General features: G+C 41.7%; 1 protein-coding gene across 1 annotated transcript in view; it reads right to left on the reverse strand.

Moving 5' to 3' along the window:
- The window catches only part of CBL (Cbl proto-oncogene, E3 ubiquitin protein ligase), a 33,524-nt gene that overhangs the window by 2,563 nt on the left and 7,476 nt on the right, over positions 1–23,485 (reverse strand). The window contains exons 2-14 of the mRNA XM_009882463.1: positions 13,481–13,627; positions 11,991–12,147; positions 10,343–10,464; positions 9,172–9,309; positions 8,260–8,347; positions 7,601–7,732; positions 6,965–7,168; positions 5,299–5,430; positions 3,815–4,192; positions 2,771–2,865; positions 2,094–2,249; positions 1,512–1,615; positions 863–1,045 (exon numbers count right to left, since the gene is read on the reverse strand). Coding sequence (XP_009880765.1) covers positions 863–1,045; positions 1,512–1,615; positions 2,094–2,249; positions 2,771–2,865; positions 3,815–4,192; positions 5,299–5,430; positions 6,965–7,168; positions 7,601–7,732; positions 8,260–8,347; positions 9,172–9,309; positions 10,343–10,464; positions 11,991–12,147; positions 13,481–13,627 — 2,036 coding nt within the window. The remainder of the gene's footprint in view (positions 1–862; positions 1,046–1,511; positions 1,616–2,093; positions 2,250–2,770; positions 2,866–3,814; positions 4,193–5,298; positions 5,431–6,964; positions 7,169–7,600; positions 7,733–8,259; positions 8,348–9,171; positions 9,310–10,342; positions 10,465–11,990; positions 12,148–13,480; positions 13,628–23,485) is intronic.

The raw sequence follows: 23,485 nt of genomic DNA on the forward strand, positions 1-23,485 counted from the left end.
ACTTCTCTTCACTAGTAAGCTGTTCCCTGCGCTGAAGAAGGGCAAGCTCTGGGAGGGGAAGCGTTGAAGCAGGTGAACAGAAGACTCACTGGGGCAAGTGGTCCTGGCTACAGGAGGCTCTGCCTCTTGTGTATCTCCAGAAGGAACAAGAAATTTGCTCCTCTTACTTGCCAAATTGCCAGGGTGTTCAGACATGCTGAAAGCCCCCCAACAAGAAGAGCTTCAGAGCTTTAGAGCTGCTGGGCAGTTGTAGGGATAGCATTATTCAGAAAAGCTCTCGGAGAGATGAGGCTTTGGTTTTTCCCTCAGAAAATGTGTCTTGCAGCCAGAAGGACAAGATGTCCTCTACTCCCCAGGGACAAAAAGCTGACCTTGCTAAGCGACTAGGTCCCTGCTCAAAAGAACTGACAGCATCAAACAGTACACTTTTGCCATCTGCTGGCAACAACTGCAGCCGAGACTGAGCCAGACAAGCTGTGCAAGGCCAACCATGTCATCTTTCACTTGGAACCGTGAAAAGTAGTAATGTTCTGAAGTTCTGTTTCATGCTCTGGTACGTCCTGATACAAAAAGTATGCCACGCCCTGTAAGAAACAGTGGCTTAAGGAATATCCTTTAAGCTGAGGAAAGGTTTTCCTAACTGTGATTTAAATGTGATTTGCTAACTCAGTGATTAAACGACCAAGGTGGAGCATTCCAAGTTTTGAATCAAACTGAACACCCTAGAACCACTCTAATTCTGCCTTGTAAACCTGACTTTACAGCTTACGTACAAAACCTCAAGTCAGTGACGGAAGTTTCAAACATGCATAGCAAGCCATCAGTACCCACTAGAACATGAGGAGTACAGGTGTTCTCTAACCTGTCATAGGGTCATTTTCCAAAGACATTCGGCTGAAGGCAGGTGTGGCATTGGAGATATCGGACAGTGTGCGACGAGCAATAGCAACTGGTAGCGGTGGTTTGGGGATATCATAGCCATCTTCTTCATTTTCTGACTCTTCAGGGCCGTTGCTGGCAGTGGCTGCTGCGAGATCCCCTTCGTCTAGAACAAGAGGCACTTTCTGAGCTCTGGGACTGAACAGAGCCTCTGTGTCTCAAGGCGGACTCTGTTCCCATATAGTCCACAAACATTGACAGGACACAGAACTAAGGTTTTACTGCCAAAACCCTACATTCAACGGATGCTTTCCAGAAGCTAGTATTGGATTAAAAATATTTATGACAGATGTGGGCTGATAACTGATGCCCAGAAAAAAAAATAATCTTCAAGACAGCAGTTTTTTTAACAACTGTTGAGTATTTTACAGTGCATTCCAACTAGGCTTCTCCACAACATCCCCACATGCAGTCTGCAGTACACAGACCCAGATATTTCCACATACATCCTAGCTATTTTAACAGCGAAAGCAAGTAACATTTAATTTACCCTAAAATGCTCTTCCAGCTGTGACTGGGACCAATTCATTGTACCTCAGTTTCTCAGTTGTTTTTTTAGCACACTCACTCACCAGAAGTGTTGACAGTCTCGAAAGCAGAGGATGCTGCTTGGGAGTGAATGTTGTACATTGCTTCATACATACAGCCATCCGTCTGCTGGTCGCAGTCTAAAACTCTGAAGGAGAGAACACATATGCCACTTGAGACAAGTGACAGTGGTCAACCACCAACACTTAAGTCTGCACAGATCCCTGCTTCAAAGTGAAATCACCACTGTTCTGTGAAAGAATATTTGTTCCAGAAAATTCTCTAGTAATGTCTATTGCAATACAGCATATTAGCTTAAAAGAGTTTGATTGATAACACCAGAACACACCCTTTTAATAGCATTTCGAATTTCAGTTGTTGCTGCTCTCAAAAGGTTACTGCAGAAAGAGCGGGGAGTGCTTATCTGCCTCCTTTAATACTCTATAAGGATTCTGCAAAAGAGCAGTAGTCACATTTCATTTACAGTTAGCTATGTTAGTCTGGACCTGGGGAATATCACTGGGGAAATTTAGCAAACTGAGCAAGCAAAATCTCCACCCTAGTAAACACATACACTATCCCAAAGCTGTGAGGAGAAAGCGCAGCACAAACAAACAGAATCTCACCGTAAACTCTGAGTCATTTCCAAAGGCATTTTGATCTCTGTTTGTTGTACTGCAGGACCTGGAGGCACCACAGGCAGAGAGGACGGTGACATGTATTCAGTGTCTTCATCGCTTTCAGACTGTTCCCCAGGAGGCAGTTTTGGCACAGGCAGTGGTCTAGAGGCAGAAGAAATAAGATATAAACATCAGAAAAACATTTACGCCAAATGTCATTAATGTTAAAGTGGCCTTTAAAATCCACAGCGGAAATAACAAGCAGTCATCTTATAGTGATTCTGTCTAAAGAAATAACCTGGCTTTCAGGATTCTTAGCAGCCCAGCTGCAAGGTCACACTGGCACAAGGTCATTATGCAAAAGGAAGCTGACAATACCATACATGTTATATATACAACACCTACTTCACATAAAGACCAACTCAGAAGTGAATTTATAAAAGAGCTAATTGCAACAGTAGCCTTTTTCCTATCGCCACAGTCAAGGGTAACTACCACCAACAGATCTTTAGGATGCTGATTGCATCTACTTTCTCTAGATTGCATATTTTGAATCTGTCAGAGACTGAAACTAAGACTGACAGAGTTGTGTCAAATTCTGTCCCTGGCACCAGCAAGGAGAGAGCCCTACAATTACCATTCTGTAAGTTATGAAGTAGCACTTTTGCTAGAAAACAACAGACCTGGCAGCTAAGGAGTAGATCGCATTGGCAGACGAGGAGGGTTTAATTTTGGGGTGTTCACACTCTGAGGTTGTTGGTGGACCACTGTTCAAGCTCTGAAAGAAAAGATTGCAAACCAGGAATCAGAAACACCACATACACCAATGTAGTTGCAAAGCTGTGAGCCAGTCATTCAACACATCCTCTCGGGGAATGAAGCATCTTCATTTATTCCAAAGCATTTACTGACACTTTAGAAATCCAGTAGTTCTGTAACATTTTTGCCTCAGTGAGGGCACAAGCAGGGTTCTTCTCCAGTAGCCAACTGCTTGTTTACACCAAAACTGCAGGAACTTCCTATCTTTTGAGATTCCAATGGCTTTTGCAAATACAGCTGAAAGAGGACAAAAGGCCAAAATGGATGACAAGAGGAAAAGCATGCAGACAAACACACACATATGGACACAGAATGACAACTGTGCAAGTGTCATTTTCTTAGACAATCGGGCTAAAAATGTACTTGCTTTCAATTTTAGAAAGCTGGAGGTTCTAAAAGGAAAAATTCAGGGAATGGAATCAAAGAAAGCAAAACTGCATTGGATTTCTTACAGAGAACAAACAACATGTTGGGCTACTAAGTTATACATTGTGACATTAGTAATAGTAACAGATCCAAATTTAACTTAGATTTTACTGTTAAACTAATCATAGTTACTGTGTGCAGGTTTTACAGGATGGAAAACTGAAAAGAGTAAATTAAGCTTTTTCAGCATACCAGCTCCCAATACAAAACATTCTCAGTTTTTCAAAATGGAAAGCTGAACAGTGATTATAAAATTGTGGCTCATGACTGCTCAAACTGGGATTTCAGCCTCGCTCCCAAGAGGAACGAAGCCACTCCTGAACAAGCCCTCCCGTTATTCTCCCTTGCTGGGCATTCACCAGTTCCTTTCCATCTCTCCCTTGGCACAAAATTGCCATGTTCAGATGTAAACATCGAGAAGACGGCACCATGGAAGACTTAATTCCTCAGAGATTACCTTCACCTCCAATAGGCCTACTCACCACTGGGTTGTCCAGGCTGAGTGTGCTCCCAAGCCGATGGCTGTCAGCCCTGGAGTCCATCTGAGAGGGCAAGGAAAAGGGAAGCGAGTGCCTGTTTGACAGTTCTCTCCCAGACCATGGGTCGCCAGGGCTGAGAGCTACAGATGGGGCTTTTGGAATCGGCCTGGATGGCCACAGATCCGCCTGACGGTTGGAGGGCACAGGGGGTGGTTTGTCTCTCGAAGGACAGTCTCCTGGCGTGCAGGGCAGGGGACGTCTCTGAGGTCGACCTTCAGTTCCAATGGCATGTGGCCTATCTGGAGGTGGTGGTGGTGGGAGATCTCTCAGCGTGGGTGGGATCGGCAAAGGTTTATCCTTGTGAAGAGTACCAGGTGCAGCCTGGAAAATAGAAGAATGCAAAATATTGCTTAACAAGGTATTCCAGCCACAAAACATAAAAAGGAGGGAGGCAAGTGGCAGAAAGGTGAGGTTTTGGTTTTGTTTTATCTATTTTTACAAGGTATCTCAAAGGATGTGGAGATAACTCGCCACATCTCCACAAGTTAACCCTCCAGAGACACCTTCTCTACAGGCTTGTAACTCCATGCAGCTACAACTAGGCACAAAACACCCCAGATTATTTTTCTTGAAGGAAGAAAAAAAGGTTACAGCAGCATTAGATTGGATTCCAAACAAAAGATACCCATAATTTAAAAAAATTACTCAATTGGGGGTTATTTATAGAAGTTAACATTCATCAGTCAGCAATGAATATTCATAGAATCGGACATTTTCTTCTGCCTGAACTTTCAAGCATAATTTCATATTTCATCCAAACCTGCTAAAGAACAGCTGCCATATCTCAACAGTTGATGACCAAATGTCACCGAGATCACACTACTGCCTTCTGCTAGTCAATCAGAGAACCATTTACTCTCTCCCAGTCACATACATTTCATTCCTTCCTTAGTTTTCAATCTGCAAAAATGCTCAATGGAAAAATTTGTGAAGAAAAGTCAGGACAGGAATATGACACCTTCCCACACCTAGCCCGCTACCTAGAACAAAACACAATCCCATAAATGTGGCTCCAAAGGGCATAGGCAGTAGTAGGTGAGGCTGAAAACCTGTGAAGATACTGGTAATAACAATAACTTGGCAGTTAACCCGAGGACACCAGTCACCCTAAGTGAGGAAGTACTTCAGCTTAGGACCAGCTTCTTTCTATCAATTCCATGGACAAATGTGAAGAAAAGACAGGCCTTTTAAACAGCAAAAAGGGACTGTCCTGCCATGGATTCCAGAAGGAAGCACTTACTTTCAGGACAGACTAGGCTCTCATGGGGAATGAAAGGAAAGTGGCCTAACAGGACTACAGAAAAGGAAGAAGAACAAGTCATGTGAAAGTACAGATGTCACAGAGAACGTGTAGGGTTCACCAGAATGCTCGTCTTCCTGCCTATCCCACCAAAATCATAGCTGAACGGGCAAACAGTGTATTTTACCTTTGAAGTCGTCCCAGGACTGGAAGCCCCCGGCGGATTGGACACTCGCTGCTGCAAAAGATCCAGTCGCGGTGGCACGGGAGGAAGGGTGGCTTGCGGAGCTACTGAGAATGGAGAAGGAGGACGCTCGACCTGAAAAAGAAAAGAATAGGAAAATCCACAAATGACAAAATCCATCAGAACTCCTTTTCTCTAGAGAGGCTTTCAAGCTCTGTGAAGCTACTGGCTTTAGTATTGCTATTGGTAACAAATTACTACATTAGTAACAACCATACACCAGTCAATGAGGGCACTTTCACAGCACAACAGCATTTGACTTGCAGCAAGCCTTGAAGATCACCAACGGGGTTAGCTGTGGCACACAACTGAAAATACACACTTAGCAATGGCACAATAGAAGACAAGCTGTTTTGCTGGACTAACCAACGTGCCTTACTGGGCCCTGAGCAGAAGCAAGCTGCTTTTCTTTTCGACACAAGAGGGCGCAGTCTGCTGCAAAACCTACTTATCACTGCAGGCACCAGTGTGCAGACTACCTTGACCACAGTGTCATTGGCTGTTGCAGCAATCACTAGTGTGCACCAAAACCTCCATTTTTGTCCCTGGAAAGTCGTTTGTCCACCTAACAAATCAGAACAGCGCCTGTTCTTCTCTTTTTCATAGTTTATTCTACAAGCAAGGCTATTACTTTCTAACTTTGAAAAGCTTTACACAGGTTTGAACTCACTAATGCCAAAGAGTCCTATCGTGATTTGCCTACTGCAAATCACGACAGGATGTCACACTGCTTTGCTTCCCTAAGCTATGTATACAAAAACTACCTCCAGGAATATGTTTTACTGTTTAGTACACTATTTCTCAGTGTGGAAGCTAAAGAGAAATATGACCATAGGTAAACCAGTGTAGAGGATTCTTTCTGACCAGGAAAGGCAGTTTATTTTAGTGAATTCAACCATTAAAAATTAGCCAAATTCAAACCCACTTCCCTATGCAATAAAAGAATGCTAAGTGCAGATATGCGAGAGCAGCAACAAGCTTTTAGAAAAAAAACCACTCAGGGATCCATAAAGAATGCCTGTCTTGTACACATCTCCTGGCAGGAAACAGCATTAATGGCAGACAGTTACCACAACTTTATTATATACGTTTATCAGACACCATATAAAAAGATGACTGTCAAATTGACTTCCTCAGCAAAATAGCCTGCCCTCTACCCGGTTAGTCATCAGGACTTTGGGAAGACTGTATCTGGTTGGCTGTATACATCACTGGGGAAAATGGATGAATTTTTGCTGATATGGGTGAACTACGGCTAATAAATCAAAAGCAGCATTGCTAAGCATGCAGAGAAGTGTTATAAACCTAGATCTTACATTCCAATAGGTCAAGCCAGCCTTTTCACCCTCCTAAGGGTTCTCTCAAGACAACCCACAAAAGATGAAAGATTTCAAAGTGTGATCACCATTGCTTAATAGAACTGACAGTGTAAACTGAACTGACAAAAGCGAACCTAAATCCCTGTTTTCCATACTGAGTAAAATTTTTCCTATTGTAAGGTGTGACAACCCTCATACTCAGAAATCACTAAGACCACAAAAACTGATGGAGAACACGCAGTCTTTGTACATACTGCAACATCTACTAGCACACACTATGGTGACCTTACTTTGGTACCAGCGAGTTCTTTCATCATGAAGAGGGAATCATCAGCTCTGTCATCATCATCATCATCATAATTGGGTGACGGAGTTCCTTCTGCACCTTGCCGTGATAATCCTCCTCCTCCCCTGGGGTCGAATGGGTCTACAACAATCGGCTCCGTGCCTTTGATTTCACAGCGGCAAAAAGGACAACCCTGGCCTTCTGATTCCTTCAGGGAAGAGAAGAGGTCTGTTACAACAGCCACTATGATGCAGAAGTGAAACACACAGGTAATATACAAAGAGGTTTAAACTTGCTTTTGAGCAGGTACCTTTCAACTGAGAGGAAGACAGAAAGGCAAACCGTGCTACCATTATGGGGAGTATTTTCCCTCTGAAGTAGAAAACCAACCTTTTAGCAAGTCCTCACACTTCTTGTCTCTTCCTAGACTAAGAGATCAGGCATTGAACCAGCTTCTCTCTGTGCTGGTGAAGCTGGCACTGATGCACTGATATTGCTGAACTATGAGCTTATGTTCTCAGTTATGCTATATCATCTCCATACCTGAAGGAAACTGAGGAGCTTTGAGAAGAGAACATACCGCTTCTGTAAAAGAACAACTAGCTTCACTCGGAGGGATTAACAAGAGACAATGCCTCACCTGCCATGCAGTGAGACAGGACGTGCACATCAGGTGGCCGCACGGTTCAATCTTCACATCCTTGTCATTTTCAGCACATATTTTACACAGCTGAAATGTGGAGCCCATCTCGCAATACAATTCATATTGTTCCTTGGGGAAAAGATAGACAAGACATGGTTGATACTGTAAAATAATAAGCATGATAAGTCATAGCTACAAGAAACCCAACACAGGATTTGCAGGAAAAAAAATATTTCCAAACACAAGAACACATTGCAAAGGAGAACAGAAGTCTGCAAAGATTTCACTATAATTTTATGCATTAGATACATCTGTCAAGCTCTGAGAAAAGTGGGCTTCAAGTTATCCTAGATTTTCATTTAGGTGTCCTAAGAACAGTCTAGTCCAGATGGCACAAGAGAATGAATATTTGGCAGAACATTCTGAAAAAAAAAAAAAATCCTGAAATCTGTCAGCTTAGGTAAAGCTTTACCTAACCTTTGCAATCTCCTCTACACATTCCTACCATTCAAAGATTTCGGCAACTCCTGTAAAATACATCAGCCTTAAAACCAAGCCTTGGGGATATCAAGTATGACAGAATTGTATAAACAGCTAAGGAGGCTAGAAATTAGGAAGAAAGCAGCAACTTTGATGGAATAGAATGCTTCGCTCACCTGTGTAACTTTAATGTGGTCCTGAGGTGTGGGCTCACACAGGCCAGTCAAGTCAGGATTCTGATTCCGGCCATCGGGAAATAAATAACTGTAAGCAGTTGGGGGAAAAAAAAAGATATCTCTCTCTATATGTGCATATACACAAACACATACACGTGCGCGAACACACTTATAAGGTTTTTTTGGGGGATAGTGGAGGAAAGAAAGAACAAGGGTGAAAAGCGAGGGGTGGGAATTCAAGGTATTTAAATTTAAAAGAAGTTTTGGAAGAATTTTACTATCAGACAAAACCCAAACGTCATCATTAAAAACGAAAAGAAGCTTGTCTTCCTTCCTGGCAGCATTTTTTATTTTAAACAGGATGTTATGGTCCTGGACTACTACTCTTAAATCATCCCATAGTGAAACTATAATATCCAGAGTAAGAGAACTGATGCCATAGTATCAGTCATGGTGGCTCAAATTAAGAACACTCGACTTGAAAAGAATCTACGACATGGGAAACACTGATGCACACTTTTTGTCTGCTATTGCAAAGGACAGTACAGCTCTCCAGTGCAAAGGATAGCCGTCTCAGTATTCTCAAGTGCCAAAACAGTTAAGTGTATGAATTATTCCACTGACATCAGTGCGACTATTCACAGGACTGAAGTGTTTTGCTGAATCAAGGTCTAAATCAAAAGGAAGAGCTGAGACATGTCGAACCAGGATTCAGTGATGTCAATAGTGATTGCTTGACCTCTACAACATGCTGGCTCTCCTGTGAAGCAGATAATGTGTGAGGAACCCACAGGGTATGTATTACCATTCAACTGACTTTAAGACCTCACCTCAGGATTAAGATTTCTAAAACAAACTCACAGTGAAAAAGGGCAAAAGGGCAAATAACTTAATTTTGATAAAGCTACTTACAAGCCTTCCCTGAAGCCATCAATCAGTGCTTGAAAAAGAGGTTTGTTGTGGGGGATTGTCTGAAGAATGTTTCCATCTGCAGTGACATAGCCAATGGCCCACTGACCAAGTCGTGTACAACTCAATCGGAAAATGTAACTAAAAACACACAAAGGAAAAGAAACTTCAGTTTGGACTGGAACAGACAGAAAAGATTAAATGTCAAGTAGGCAGCCTTTGTCTGGCTATCTTAAGACAGCAAATAAAAACTAGCAGGAATAGCTTGATGATTTATACCAGCTTTCCTCAATTTACCCCCAGGCAGATCAAAGGAGAAACTTGCAATCTGATATGAAGTGAGAAAAGCATCCAAGCACTGGCTTCCCGGTGAAATTAAACCCAGAATCCGGGGCAAGAAAAGTTAGCATCCTTAAAATAATATATTTCAAATTAACTCTAAAAAAACCCAACAAACAACAAAACCAACAACAGACTACACAAGGTTTCCATTTTTAAAACCAGCACAAAACTAATAATATAGTAACAACCTCCAGAAATGAACACTTGGTCCCTCCTGCATAAAGAGAAATCTGTTAGCCCTGTTGTATTGGGCCAGGTTCTACCCAGGACATTAGGTAGCCCAAAACTGCTCAAGTCCACAGCCCTTGCAGAAGCATGTGCTGCCCCTGACACCCTCTGAAGTCCACCCAGCCTGCAGCATTACCTGGCAGCCTACTCTGCCTACCACGCTGCCTTCTGCCAGCGTAAACACTGGTCAACTGCCTTGTCTGTCTGAAGTTTGCTTCAAATGTACACACTGCTTCCCAAGGCCGCAATCTGCTCAGCTCTCCTGGTTTTATGCATGTACACCAGGAAGTTATGGGACCTATAGATACAGTCCTTTATTCATGGTCCTAAACAGCCCACCATTTAGGCTCACTCTGGCAGTGTCTGCCTCTGCATGCTGCTTGTGCCCGAGGGAGCTGTTGTGACAATTGTGGGAGTGGGTAGGAGGTAAGTCACCACACGGAAGATAATTTCCAAATACAGGGCAAGCTAGGGTTTTTCACAGTTTAATTTCTGAGGAAGGAGGACAAAGACAAAATAAAAGCAATCTCCTCAGTCGGTGCAGTGCAGTAATTAGCAATGTTAGCAAGAACTATCAAAAAAGCCACTGCTGCCAAGCACTAACCTGCCAGGTTTGTGAATGAATTTCTGAAGCCGGGCTTTCACCTCATCATATGTTAGGAATGCCATATAACCAGGATGAGTCACCGCTAGGCTATTCCAGTTCCTGAGCAAAGAGGACCATGGCTAGAGAAACAAAGAAATATATTAACCGTGCACTTCTAAGAGACATCAACACGTACAATATTCCTTAATCAAAGGGATCAGTTCTTCAGTTAAAGCAGCAGGTTTCTTATCCCATCATAAATCCAGTAGAGGAACTAAAAATCTACGTTCTCATGCAGCGACCTTAGCATCTGAGCTTCTCTCTCTGGTCGGTGATAAAATCATCACCTAAGACAGACCTTAATCAAAACTCCTTTAACAAATACCAAGGGAGAAGTCACTGAGGTCACAAAAAGATAGCTCGAGAATAGCTACCAATTTGTGCTGCTTCTGCAGAGAAAATGACTCATTCCTAAGACACGGATAAAGACAGGAGATTAAAAAGATTAGGCATAGGACCAGAAACCATGACTAGTCTGATCCCCAACACCGACTTCCTATATGGCCTCAGGAAAGTGACCTCCTTCCTCTGTCTCAGTTTCACTGTGTGTAAGATGCTTGTGACTATTCCTTAACCACCTAACCTCACTTGGGTGTGGCAAGGACTACTGGCTAGTTTAAGATTAGAATAAATAAACCAGCATATACATGTTAAATATTCCTTGAAAAGATGCACGAAAAGTCATAACCCTTTGAAAGTTCTCAATCCCAAGAAGGGCTTGAGTGTCTAAATCTCATCCAATTTTTCCAAATTTCTCAACTTGTCTAAAAGAAGATATTAGGTCTTGTTAAGAACTTTGCACCTCCTGGAAATCGCAGCAACTCTTAACTTGCTCTTTATGTACTACAGTTGGAAAAAGTACTGAATGAGATCAGCCACATTGCAACACCGCACATGGGAATTTTTCATCTAGACGTATCTTAATTACAACCCACCCTATCACATGGGAAAAGGCAAATGAGAGCCAAAGAAGTAAGTGTTTGTTCTTGTAAATACCCAATTGCACCACCAGAAGCTGTGTTTTTGAGTTTAGCACTATTAAAGACTGTGGGTTAGAATTTTACCTACTATTAATAACACTTCAGTAATATAGATATTTCTCATGCACAGAACACAGACGTGTCCACAACATCCTGGCTGTGTCAGTTCAAAAGCTAGGAAGCCCGAATTTCCATGCTTGTGTTTCATCCTGAACACCCACCCCCTGGAAAAAAAATCTGACAAGAAAGAAAAGGGCAAGGAAAGACAGACTGATAAACTAAGCTTCGCATTTCCTGGCTTACAGAAGCTGTGTCAGAACTTCAGTCTAAAAGTGACCTTTGAAAGGGAAAAACTGATTCATGGAAGGATACTGAATGTGCCTTACAGTTCCAGTATATATTTAGACAATTTTTTCTTCTACAACCAGAAGTATCACACACTTATATTACAATATAGGGTCCTAAGTATTACTAGAGCTGCTTAGGGGATGAAGGGCAAGATGACCAAATCCCTTACAGCATAAATAATGTCACTTCAGTGTGTAAAATATCGTTTGTCCTAGGAAAAGAGTCTAACCTGCAGCACAGAGACACATTTCAATCGATTCACATTCCTCAATTCTTACCTGAAAAAGTCGTGTGAAGATATCAAATTCAAATACTGAAATGTAGTCGTTGCACGTCAAGTCAATCGTTGACTTCAGGGCCATGGCCTCCAGCCCTGAACTGATTGGATGCACTTCATGCAGGGCCTGACGGAAGCTCTTCCATGGAACGATAGTCCTGGGGAAAACCAAGCCATCTGTAAACGTGATATGTCTGAAGACCACCACCATGTACACGCCTTACATATTTTTTTTTTGTGAGTATGCACTTCATGATAATGGAAGAGAGGAAAATCAGAATTAGCCACAGGCAATTTATTCATGTTATGCAAGCACAGGATTCCTTGGTACTGTGGGAAATTAGCAGCCAAATTCAGACAATTTTCTTTGCATACGCAAAATTTTGGAATCTGAAGTCCAGCTCTGCTTTCTCCTTTCTCTTTTTCTACAGTTCTATCATGTCAATGCTTGTATGTACCCCGGGCTGTACACAACACCATCATTTGATAAGAATAGCATGTTGTAGCTGGTAGAGAAGGAGTTAACAGTTAAGTCTTTTAGTAGAGGTCTAGATAGTTAAATAATAAAAGCTGCAAACAACTCTCTAAAGAGGGATTAACTGGAGAAGTAACATAATCAGAACACAAAACAGAGGCTCCTGTTTGAAGGAATACTCCTTCTTTTAAAATATCAAGTGGAATAGAAACAGAAAGAACAAGCCTAACTTCAGACAGCCGTGTTATTAATGAGTAAACATGTTATTGCTTTTTGTTCTGACAGCTACTAATTAAACTATTTATGTGAAGCACCGTAGCTATCTTAGTTAGAAAGCAGTACCCAATTTCATTAACTTTAATCCTCAAATGTTGCTCTACAGTTAATTTAGTCAGCATTTTATTAGATACAAAAATTAAAATTGACATTTCAACAGTTAGCATGTAAATATACATTCCACTTCACTTTCTCCTTCATTCTGTCTTAACAAAGCCATTATGCAAAGTGACAAAAGTTCAGAGAAGCCAGAAGAAACGTGACTAAGTGACTGGAAAGACTAATCGGAGGGAAGATGAAAAAAAGTTAATATAATGGCTTAGCTAAAGGACAACTTACTAGTTGGGGGCATAGTAACCTTTGCAAGAAGAAAGCAGATTATTTCTCATAGTTCGCACAGCTTGCTTACAAGTTAAGAAATTAAATTAAGGAGAGGAAAACCTAAGCTGAATAATTGAGGGAAACTCTGTGACAGTACAAGGGTCTCCGAGGGAAAGTGGGGAAAGACCCATCGCTTAACACATTTAAAACAAGACAGGACAAGGAAATGGGAATATAAGGTAGGAACAATCCTGTATCTAACCCCAGAGAGTGGACCAAATGGCTAGCAGGTCTCTCCCATTGTTCATTTTAACCTGACAAAGACCTTTCTGAACCTCAAACCAGAATTTTAAAAAATACACAGTGCTGTGTGCAATTTGTTCCCACATCTCTATTTTTAAGCACAGTTAGAAACTTACTTTTCACCAAAAGCCTTTCTCCAAAATTCTGCAGCATCTGCCTTGGTGATCCGGAATGTGTCTCCCTGGAAAAGGCCGCTTGGGAAAATACCTTTGAGTTCTGCCAGCATATGGCTGAATATCAGGGATAACTTTGTCAGGTTACGCCTACAAAGGACCGCAAAAACAAACATTTCTTTTAGAAAAGACAGATGTGGTTTAATACTCTGAACAAAACAGAAATAGCACCTATTGCAATTCAAGAAGTATCGCCGACTAGAAAACGCCTCTTATTTGGGACAGCCTTTCAAGTATTTACCCAGCATTCAGAACACATCCATCACACGTTACTTATCAGCAATGCCTGTGTCTGTCAAGACATCTTCCACAATGACTAACTTTGCATAAGCTCTTTGAGGTGGGCAGGTTATTTCCAAGGCAAACTCCCCCAAGGAAATACATTCACTGGAAACATCCAAAACCAATATTCAGACCTTACTTATTAAGTAACAGCATAATTGGAGCCAAAACATCATCAGACTCCTTTGCTCTGAGGTCTGAAAATTCCTTATGAGAGCACATAAAACTACTACTGCCTTGGATCATGTAAGCTGAATGTCTTTCCAACTCTCCAGAGGGTCCCAACACAGTAGATTTGCTCAGAGAACGTCTAATCGGTAATAACAGGCCCAGCTCCAAGGTCAAAACACCTGCACGGTTTTTCTAAAATGGTAATAACTTACATATGATCAGGGCGCTCAACCATATGCGTTGAGTAATTATCCAGTTTGAATTACAAATTAGTACCCCAAGTCCCTTCTCTGCCTGATGACGTTCATATATCAGGAGTGCTCTAGTCCATAAGGGTACGCCCTTTTCCAAATTGAAGAGGGAAAGTGGGAGAAGAGGAGAAGAGATATTCTCTGTTTCGGACTTAGTCAATGTGCAAAAGATTTCCAGAAACAGAAGACAGGAGGACTACTGCCTAGCAGAGAGGACACAGCAGCACTGGGAGCATTTTGGGTTACACGCTTCACAAGAAACCAGCATTGGATCGGCATCAAATTCCAGCACTACAAACTGCAGCACAGGGCTGCTGCTTCCCTCCTTGTAATCTTAGAAACCACGTTAAGGAGGTAAGGTCTATGTTGTAACTGTGCTATGCAGAAATAGAGCTAGCTTGGGTACCTCAAAGCATCAGTGCCTGTAGCAGTATAGGAATACCAGAATAAGTCTTCCTACTTAGGAGTCAAACAATAGCACTACTACACACTAAAGAGGTCATCTTCTACGCATAGATGGAAAAAAAAATCTATTCACTAGTGTGGCACCTCTTCCTCTTGTTCCTTTATCCAAATAAAGGATGACTCTTTTCTCCTCCACTCCATTACATTCTCCAGATGATAGGAAAATGGAGTTCCTGAAAAGAGACAGGGATATTTCTAGGCCAGAGGCTTTTTTTCACCCCCACGTCACATGCCTGAAGATAAAAGAAGGAACTAGCATCATGTGGGAAAGGACAACTCCTAAGTTATGTCAAACAGACCAGAGCTGGTCAGAAGACTGCATCAACCACCAAGGCACTGCACAAACTCAGCCATGACACTGAGCAACAAGTTATTTTGCAGACTGCATTCAGAGAGGGGCTAGAAGCATCCCCAGTCACATATTATTTTCTTAATGCCTTGTTTTCCAAGCTCTCTCACTAAGTATGCTACTATTGTAGTGTGTCATCTTCCTGAAGACAGCTGTGTTTCGCAGCAAACTGCGCTCCCCCCAGGTTTCAGCCTTTCACCAATTTTTAGTATTCTGGTTGGACTGGTTCCAATTTACTTAATCTTGGATGTTTTTCAGATACCACTTGCTCCAGACATGCTATTCCTAGTTGAAGTACTTATCCTGTTGATCTGCCTGATTGTGGAACTGACCTCCAGCTAAAGGAGATGGGTAACTGCCTCCAACCTTTCTGAAAAAATTCTCAGGACATTTGGGCTTAGGTCTTCCAGCTCCATACCATACTTTCATAGAGTCTAAACTCAGTTGGAAGTTATCTGCTTTGCTTGACACATATTATACCATTTAGCTCCACGTGAACCACTTCTCCATGCTATGATGCAGTCTGGGTAGACCAGAAGGTACAGAGGACTCAAAACTATAAACCTTCTTTGACAGTAGTTCTCCTCTCTCACCCTTATTTACTCAACTACATTTTAATTTGTGTCTTAGCAATGAAAGCTGCTCAAAGTGTTTTTAAAATGTGCCAGCTATACAGCAAGGGATTCTGTTTTTTTGCAATTTTGTACATGTCTGATAACAACAGGTGCTCAAGATTAATGTAAGTAAAAGCACCCAGATGCTCTTCTGTAGGCTGCTCCCTTCAGTAGCTCTCTACTGGATGTGTTACACATTCAAACTGTGTGTATTTTAAAGCAGCTATATGATTGGGTTGTTTGATCCCACGCAGAGAGGGACTGGCAGAAAGTCCCCTTGCCTTCCTAGTGTATCACAATTTCCAGTCATCTTGCTTTTGCAGTTCTGTTATACCTTTGGAGTGCTACTGCAATTCCTCCTCACCTTTTGTTTTTAGGAATCATGTCTCAAAAAAAAACCCAACCCCCAAACCAAAAACCTACACAGGATCCTGCGTGTAGGAAAAACTAAGCTGCATCAGAGCAGCAAAGTTATGGCTTCCTATGTAATTACAATCACATTTATGAAGATCAGTGGCTGAGGACCTAGATGTATGGATACACAAAGAAGCTACAGCAGTACAAAACCAGGCTGTTACCTTACCAGAAGCATCTGTTTGCACATCTCCCCACGCTGGTATAACCTTAAGTAATTCAAAGTCGTGTATTCCCCTTTCCAGTAACAGACAAGCAACTTTGCATTTGGCAGGGGGTGGCTCAAATTCTGAGGCACAGCCACTGGCTAACCCTACAGAGAATATGATTTAACTGTAAACTCACACCCCAGTTCGTTCCCTCCTGAGGGTAGGTTCCCACCATGTCCCTGCAATGCCTTTGGCTGACAAACTGTAGCAAAAATGTAAATCAGAGGTTCTAGCTGCAGAGCTTGTTCCCTAAGCCATCTTCTGAAAGTCCTCACTTCCATAAAAATGACAAAAAAGATGAGAGTTTATGGCAGTGCAAGGAAGAAAGCAAACACTCTGCTATTATGAATCCATCTACAACTCAAGCAAAAAAGAGATGGTATTTGTTTTTACCGATTTTATGAAAATGGAGGCTTTTGTTACACTAACATGGAAGTAATTGGTAAGAATTAAATTCCGACTCCTTTCCTTGAAGGGTTAGAATACAGTATTTGTGTGCAATCTTAGCGGGTAAAGTAGCAGCTTGCAGCAATGCTACATGACTACAAAGTTGTTTAGGGATCTGGCACAAGCTAGCACAGACTTGCTAACACTCTTACCAGCTGAAAAATCATGTCCTGTTTGTGAAAAAAAAAAACACCACCCAAACATGCTTGAAACTAATGTATGCAATGAAGGGAAGTCATTTCAGGCGTATAGTCTCTTATTGCTGCCCAGCACAGTGTGAAAATCTGGGTGTGATCAGGCAAGTGCACTAATGCATTTCCGACCCTCTCACAAGAAGCTGAGTGAACAAGGGCACGGTTTAAACAAAGCAACAGTTAACACCGCAAGAAGTTAAGGTATATTTCTTTGTCCAGTTGCTTATCGCTTCTGCCTAAGAGCCTTCTCCCTTATCAGAGTTTCAGGAAATGCTTGCACTCAGCTAAGCACATCATTTCAGCGAGAGAAATAAGAACTTCCGCAGACTTAAGGATGGATAAACAAATGATTTTTTTTTTTTTTTTTTTTTTTTTTTTTTTTTTACACACACACTCTGAGGGACTCTGTTTACAAAAAAGTTTCTAATACCTGAACATTTTCAATTCTTAGGGTTATCATTTTTTACAAATATTTAGATGTATCTTAAGTAAACAACAGGAAAAACACAGGAAATGAACATAAAGAGCAGCAAATTGCAGAATACTTCATGTTAGTAACTAGCTTTTACACACAGCAACTAGTTACTCATCCTGTGCTAAAAGGGCAAACATTTTCTGTCAAGAGTGCAATTCTTTATTTTCACAAGCCAAGTTACACATTTGTAAATTAATACAGATGAAATAAATGCTTGCAATTACAGTGAACATTTTTTATTGGCATATTGATGTTTAGTGATTATGACTGTATTTTATTTTTAGTAACATCAGTAACTGTCCTCATGTCCATTGCTTCAACTAAACAGAAGCAAGAGTTCTCCCAGAAAAAGGGTAATGTTTTCAAAGAACACTTAAATGACTTACACCAGAGATCCCCAAACATTTTTGGCCACAGACCTCCAGCAATGTTCCATGTTTCTTTTAGACCACACAGGCCCTCTTTCAAACTTTTAGCCTAACATAGTAATGAACACAAATACTGTTACCAAGAGCTGCTCCAGAGGTATGCCAACCGCAGTTTGGGAATCACTGACTTAGACACCTAAATCCCACTGACACTCAGTGGAATTTTAACATCTGTCATATAAGCACTTTTGAAAATGTTACCCAGGGACCACAGGCCACATCAGTTGGCTCTCCTCACTGTTTGCAACTGTGCTGAAGGCAACACCTGTACCAGCTTCAAATGAAAAACTACAGCATGTTTCTGTTCAGCGGTTACATCCAGAGTCAGAGCAACAGCTACAGTTTAGGTAGGATTTCATGTTCCTGCGAGTGCTTTCACACATACATGCAAAGTATTAAGCTTATTACTCTTAGATAGTACATCAACAACATACGCAAAAAATGAAAGCTTAGAAAGCTAAGTATTTTTCCACTCTATACAGTAGCGAAGTATTTTACTGTGAAACATCTGCAGCTCTAGCGCGGAGGCATTATTGCTTCCATACCCACAATGTTAACAGAGGACCATTTCTTTAACAACCCAGAAACATCACCAGAGCCTGTTCAGCTGCAATCACACTAGCCTGTAAAATTGCGCTACCCTTGACATCGACAGGGCTCTAAAGATGCAGGTCTCAAGCAACCATTTTGGGGAACCAAGACCAGCATGAAGCGAGCCTGCTTCTCCAGTTACCCTGTGCTTCCCCAAAGCCGGGCCAGGCCTGCCGGCGGCTCTGCAGGCTGAACAGGCATGTTCCTTCGGCCTCCCTCCTCCATGCCCCCTCCGCTGTGGTTGTGCTACTTCCTTCCTGCTTCATGACTGTTTTTGCTCCACGCATCTTAGCGGAAGTCAAAAGGTCGAGCAGGCACTTCCACTTGCACTGCAGCTCCTCGCTGCAGCCCCTCCGCTGGCCGGGCCCCAGCTGGGTTTTCTGGTGCTGTTGCCTCCCCCAGACCTACAGCAGATTTTTCTTTTCCAGTTTCCTGTTTGCAGGATCAAAGTGTTTTTCCACCGTATAGGCTCAGCCTTGTAAAACCATTAACAGCAGAGGACTGTTGTAATCGGAGCATTGCCTCTTTCAGCTATGTCGATGTAATCAGTTAAATTCATTCAAGTTACGAAGTTATACAGCACCTAATATGCTTCATGAATAAAACGCCTTTCTTACCTTAAGGCAATGTTAATACAGTACTATCATTTCTGCCACTGCCAGCTAGAATTTTTTCATTTTCTTCCAGTACCTCTCAACTACTTCACAGCTAACCAACTGCCACAGTATAATTTTGTTCCTCACATGTAGCAAGGAGACTGCTCCGCTGGATGATTTAGTCACAATATTGTGCTCGCATGCCATAATTTGACATGCACATACTGTCACATCTGCAAAGCTCATTCTGTTGAAAGCATGCTACAAACATCACTGTAAAGAGGAATTAAGAGCTGTAACACAAGACAACCAACTACAAAACACTTCACTTCCTCTGAAGTTATTGCGCGTATTTCTTATATAGGACCAAATTTTCAAAGGGATTTTTCTATTTGCACTCCCACTGACTTCAGTTACACATGTGAACGCTGGGTTTTCACAAAGAACGTTCAGCCTCTCTAAGAATAGGCTGCATGTAACAAAGACTCTTCACAGGAAGCTAAGGCAAACACAGCCACACCTCCACTTTGGCCCCAAAACAAAATTAAGCTGAACGTGACTCACCTGACTTCATTTCAGCACACTTCTGACAAAATGCTTTATTTCATAAAATCAACACCAAACTGGCTAAAATTACACAGCAACAATGAAGATTCAAGAGGGTAAAAATAATTCAAATCAGAGGACCTAAGTTACTGTAAAACCATCCTATTCAAAACTCAAAAGAAGGCTGTCCCTACAAGCCAAATTGGCTGTTTAACGGTGCATGGCCCAAAAATGCAGCTCACAACAAGAAATGCAGTCTCAGTACACTGGAGGAATGACTAAAGAACATTTTCTAAAAAGTATACCTATTTATTCTAATGGAAGATTAAGGGAAAAAGCACTACAGAGGATATGTGAACATCTGACACCTTTGCACTAAACTCATTGACTGAAGGCTCCTAGAACAGACACCACAGTTCCTAATTGCTTCTGTCCTCACAGAATTGCAGAATTAACATGTTCACCCAGGACAACTCAGATGCACCACTTCCTTTCTTCAGAAATTCTATGTTTATTTGGTGAAAGAATTACAAATTCGTGGCTTGGAAATGAGACGATTGCTTAGTTAAACTGAGGGAAAACACACTGTTATTGCTGTACTGTTATTCATTCACTGCTACTGCTGAAAACTTGTATTTTTTTTTAAACAACTCACAGTCCAAATGGCTTCTGTAGTACCCCAGTCTTAAGTCTCCAGTAGCTCTCCATGTAAGTTTATGACATGCAGAGCTGCAAGCACATTCTAATTATTTCACTAGTTGAGCAATTAATGCTTTTCTGTAAATCACACCTCAAAAGCCTATTGATGGATAAGGCTTCCTTCAGGACTTTGACATTCTTCTCAATATGAGATACTAAATTTTCTGAGGCAAAAAAAGCCCCACCAAGCGTTTTTATCTCATTTTACAGGTGAGGCAGCTGAAGGAGAGAAAGTGCTGGAAGCTAGAATTAGAGCTAGGGAATTTCTAATTCCTTATCACATGCTCATTATTGCAGAATACTATCCACTTACTAGGTACTACTGCAGGAAATTATAACTAAGGACATACAAGTTCCCGACACTCTCACTTCTGGGGTTACTTTGGAATTACACACTTAGCACCAGATGATATTTAGGCAACAGGGTCAGCATCCACTACAGGTAAAACGCAAGCTCTGGTACTTAAGAAAAAACAAATAAAACAAAAACCCCCAAAAGCACAGTTCTCGGGTCCTGCAACCAGCCAAACATTATTTTTTCCTGTAACTACTTTACATTTAAAATTCGATATTTTGAAGATTTAAGAGGGAAAAAAACACACGCAAACCCAGCTCTTTTAACAAGTCTCCAACAAGTATAATGCACCTTTCAGAGACCACAGAATTGTGAGGTTATCATATAACACATGCTTTTCACATGTTACAAACTATGCAGCAGACACGAGCAGTTAGGCCCAATTTCAGCAGATAGGTGGCTGTGCCTGGTTCCCGAGAGAACAACTGTATCTTATATCCTAGTACTACACTAGCGAGAAGTTTTGTGTGTGCTCTTCATGTTAACCTAAAACTCCAGACTATGCATAAAAGCAGTAAGTGGAAATGCTTGATGTGATCCCAAGATGTCTCTTACAACTCTGAGACAGCTTCAGAGTCCTCCACACACAGTAATCAGTTTTAAAAATAGAAACAGCGGAACTACTTTCAACAAAACTTGCAACACAGGAAGTGAATGAAATTCCATTTAACTATTACTGGCTCAACAGAAGTCACCTTCCAAATTTATGCTGGGCCACTGCTCTGTAACATTTATAGTATATCAACAGGTCAACTAATATAGCAGACTAACAGCAAACCAGACATGTTAAAAATCAGCAAATTAATTACTTGTACTATAGAATTTTACAGCATCAGCTAACGCTGCATCGATTTTGCAGACTAGCTCACCCTGGCACCCTTTCCAGTATCTAAAGGGGGCCTACAGGAGAGCCGTGGAGGGACTTTTTATAAGGACATGTAGCAATAGGACGAGGGGGAATGTCTTAAAACTGGAAGAGGGGAGATTTAGATTAGATATTAAGAAGAAATTTTTCACTCTGAGGGTGGTGAGCCCCTGGCGCGGGTTACCCCGAGAAGCTGTGGCTGCCCCCCCCCTGAAGGCGTTCAAGGCCAGGTTGGACGGGGCTTGGAGCAACCTGGGCGGTGGGGAGGTGGCCCTGCCCAGGGCAGGAGGTTGGAACAAGATGCTCTTCAAGGTCCCTTCCAACCCAAACCATACTATGATTCTATGAAACAAACACATAACATGTTTATCACCTCTTGTTAATACAAGGTTCAGCTCCAAACATACTTTTCAATTTAAAGAACTACAGGCTTCACTGTTTCATTCTTCGTAGAGCTACAAAACCAGCTGGTTAATTCTGCAACTTCAAGACTTCACTCACTAAAACAGCAAAACAGGAATGGGAACACATGAACCACAGGACTAGATATTTCTGTCCATTCTAGGTCTAATCCCAGTTCCATCACACACTCTCAACAGCAGGCTTGAATAACCGGAACGCAGGGTAGCCCTATTGCCTCTTCTGTGGAGGAGCTGCCCTATGTCAGTGGATGCCATGGGCACCAGCGTGCCTGGCTGAAGATGTCAGCTCATGCACAGAACACACATCTAACTCCATCTGGAAGCTAAACTGCCACATTCATAGGACATCGCACCTGAGCTGGCCCCCACAGTGGCTAATCAGAAATGACTGCAACCACTGCATTAGACTCTTATTCTGTTTGATATCTGCAACAAATCTGTGTAAAACAGTTGCGACTGCTGTGAAGCTTCCCTTCTACTCCCTCCCTCCCCCTTTTTTACCTATTAATTATGTCTGCGGCCCAAAGGGCAATCGTTAACCAGTGAAAGGTATTCTCTGCGTGCAGTACTTTTTCCATTCTAAATTTTTTAAAATGGTAACAACTGTAGTGTTAAAGAAGCAAGAAAATCTACAGGCTAATTCCTTTATCAGTGCTTTAGATATTACAGGACAGATATATTACAGTTTCCTTACAGTCTTCTGAATCCTGGCACTTTTCAACATATATTTAAATACCTTGAGGAGTTCTATGAGTAGAGCAGGCCAATCAGTTTAAAGTGTAACACAAAATATACTGCAGGCCACCAATGACCAGAAACCTTTGGTGTACTCATATCGTCATGCAAATGGCTGTGACTGATCTGAAGCAGAAAGGATAAGGCAGTCCAGTGTGCTGACCAGAAGCATCGGCCTACTGACCTTCAAAGGATCTGGACATTTTATTGTAAGCACAAAAGCTAGTGTTGTATTTTTAACAAGCTAGATTTCTTTCAATGTTAAGAGAGTAAAAATCCACTTATTTTTCTGGATTTAAATATTATAGAAAGCACTTTAAAGAGAATAATTAATTTGCCATGACTAATGGTCTTGAAAGAGCTCAACATATACTCAGAGGATTAACAAGATAAAAGATAACCTCTCACCTAGGTAACACATTAATTCTTTTACCAGATTCAAGGGACTACACAGAAAAACTTACTGCTCATTATACTAATATTTGGGCTCTCTGCACTGGAGTCAGAGTTTGTATTTCAGAGGCTACTTGGTACAGTTGCAGTGAAAAACAAAGCACAAGATCCTTGTTTCCAAAACAAGGAAAATTCTGTATTTCACACTTGATGTTCAGCTGCCTCAAAACCATCTTGGGTATCATGACGCCCTGGGCCTTCCTTGGCAGAAGGATCTGTAAGGTCTATCACTTCATTCCCAACTCACATCCTGTCAAAATACTAAACCCAGGATATTTTGCAACATGCACGCTCCAGTACAACATACAATTCCGGCACATGTTTGCTTTTCAAGCTTCAGACTCTAGGATTGCAGCATTGCAGTATTTGCCCAGCCTATAGCTGTTC

The sequence above is a fragment of the Charadrius vociferus genome, unplaced genomic scaffold (genome assembly GCF_000708025.1).
Source record: "Charadrius vociferus isolate BGI_N301 unplaced genomic scaffold, ASM70802v2 scaffold1413, whole genome shotgun sequence".
Classification (NCBI taxonomy): domain Eukaryota; kingdom Metazoa; phylum Chordata; class Aves; order Charadriiformes; family Charadriidae; genus Charadrius; species Charadrius vociferus.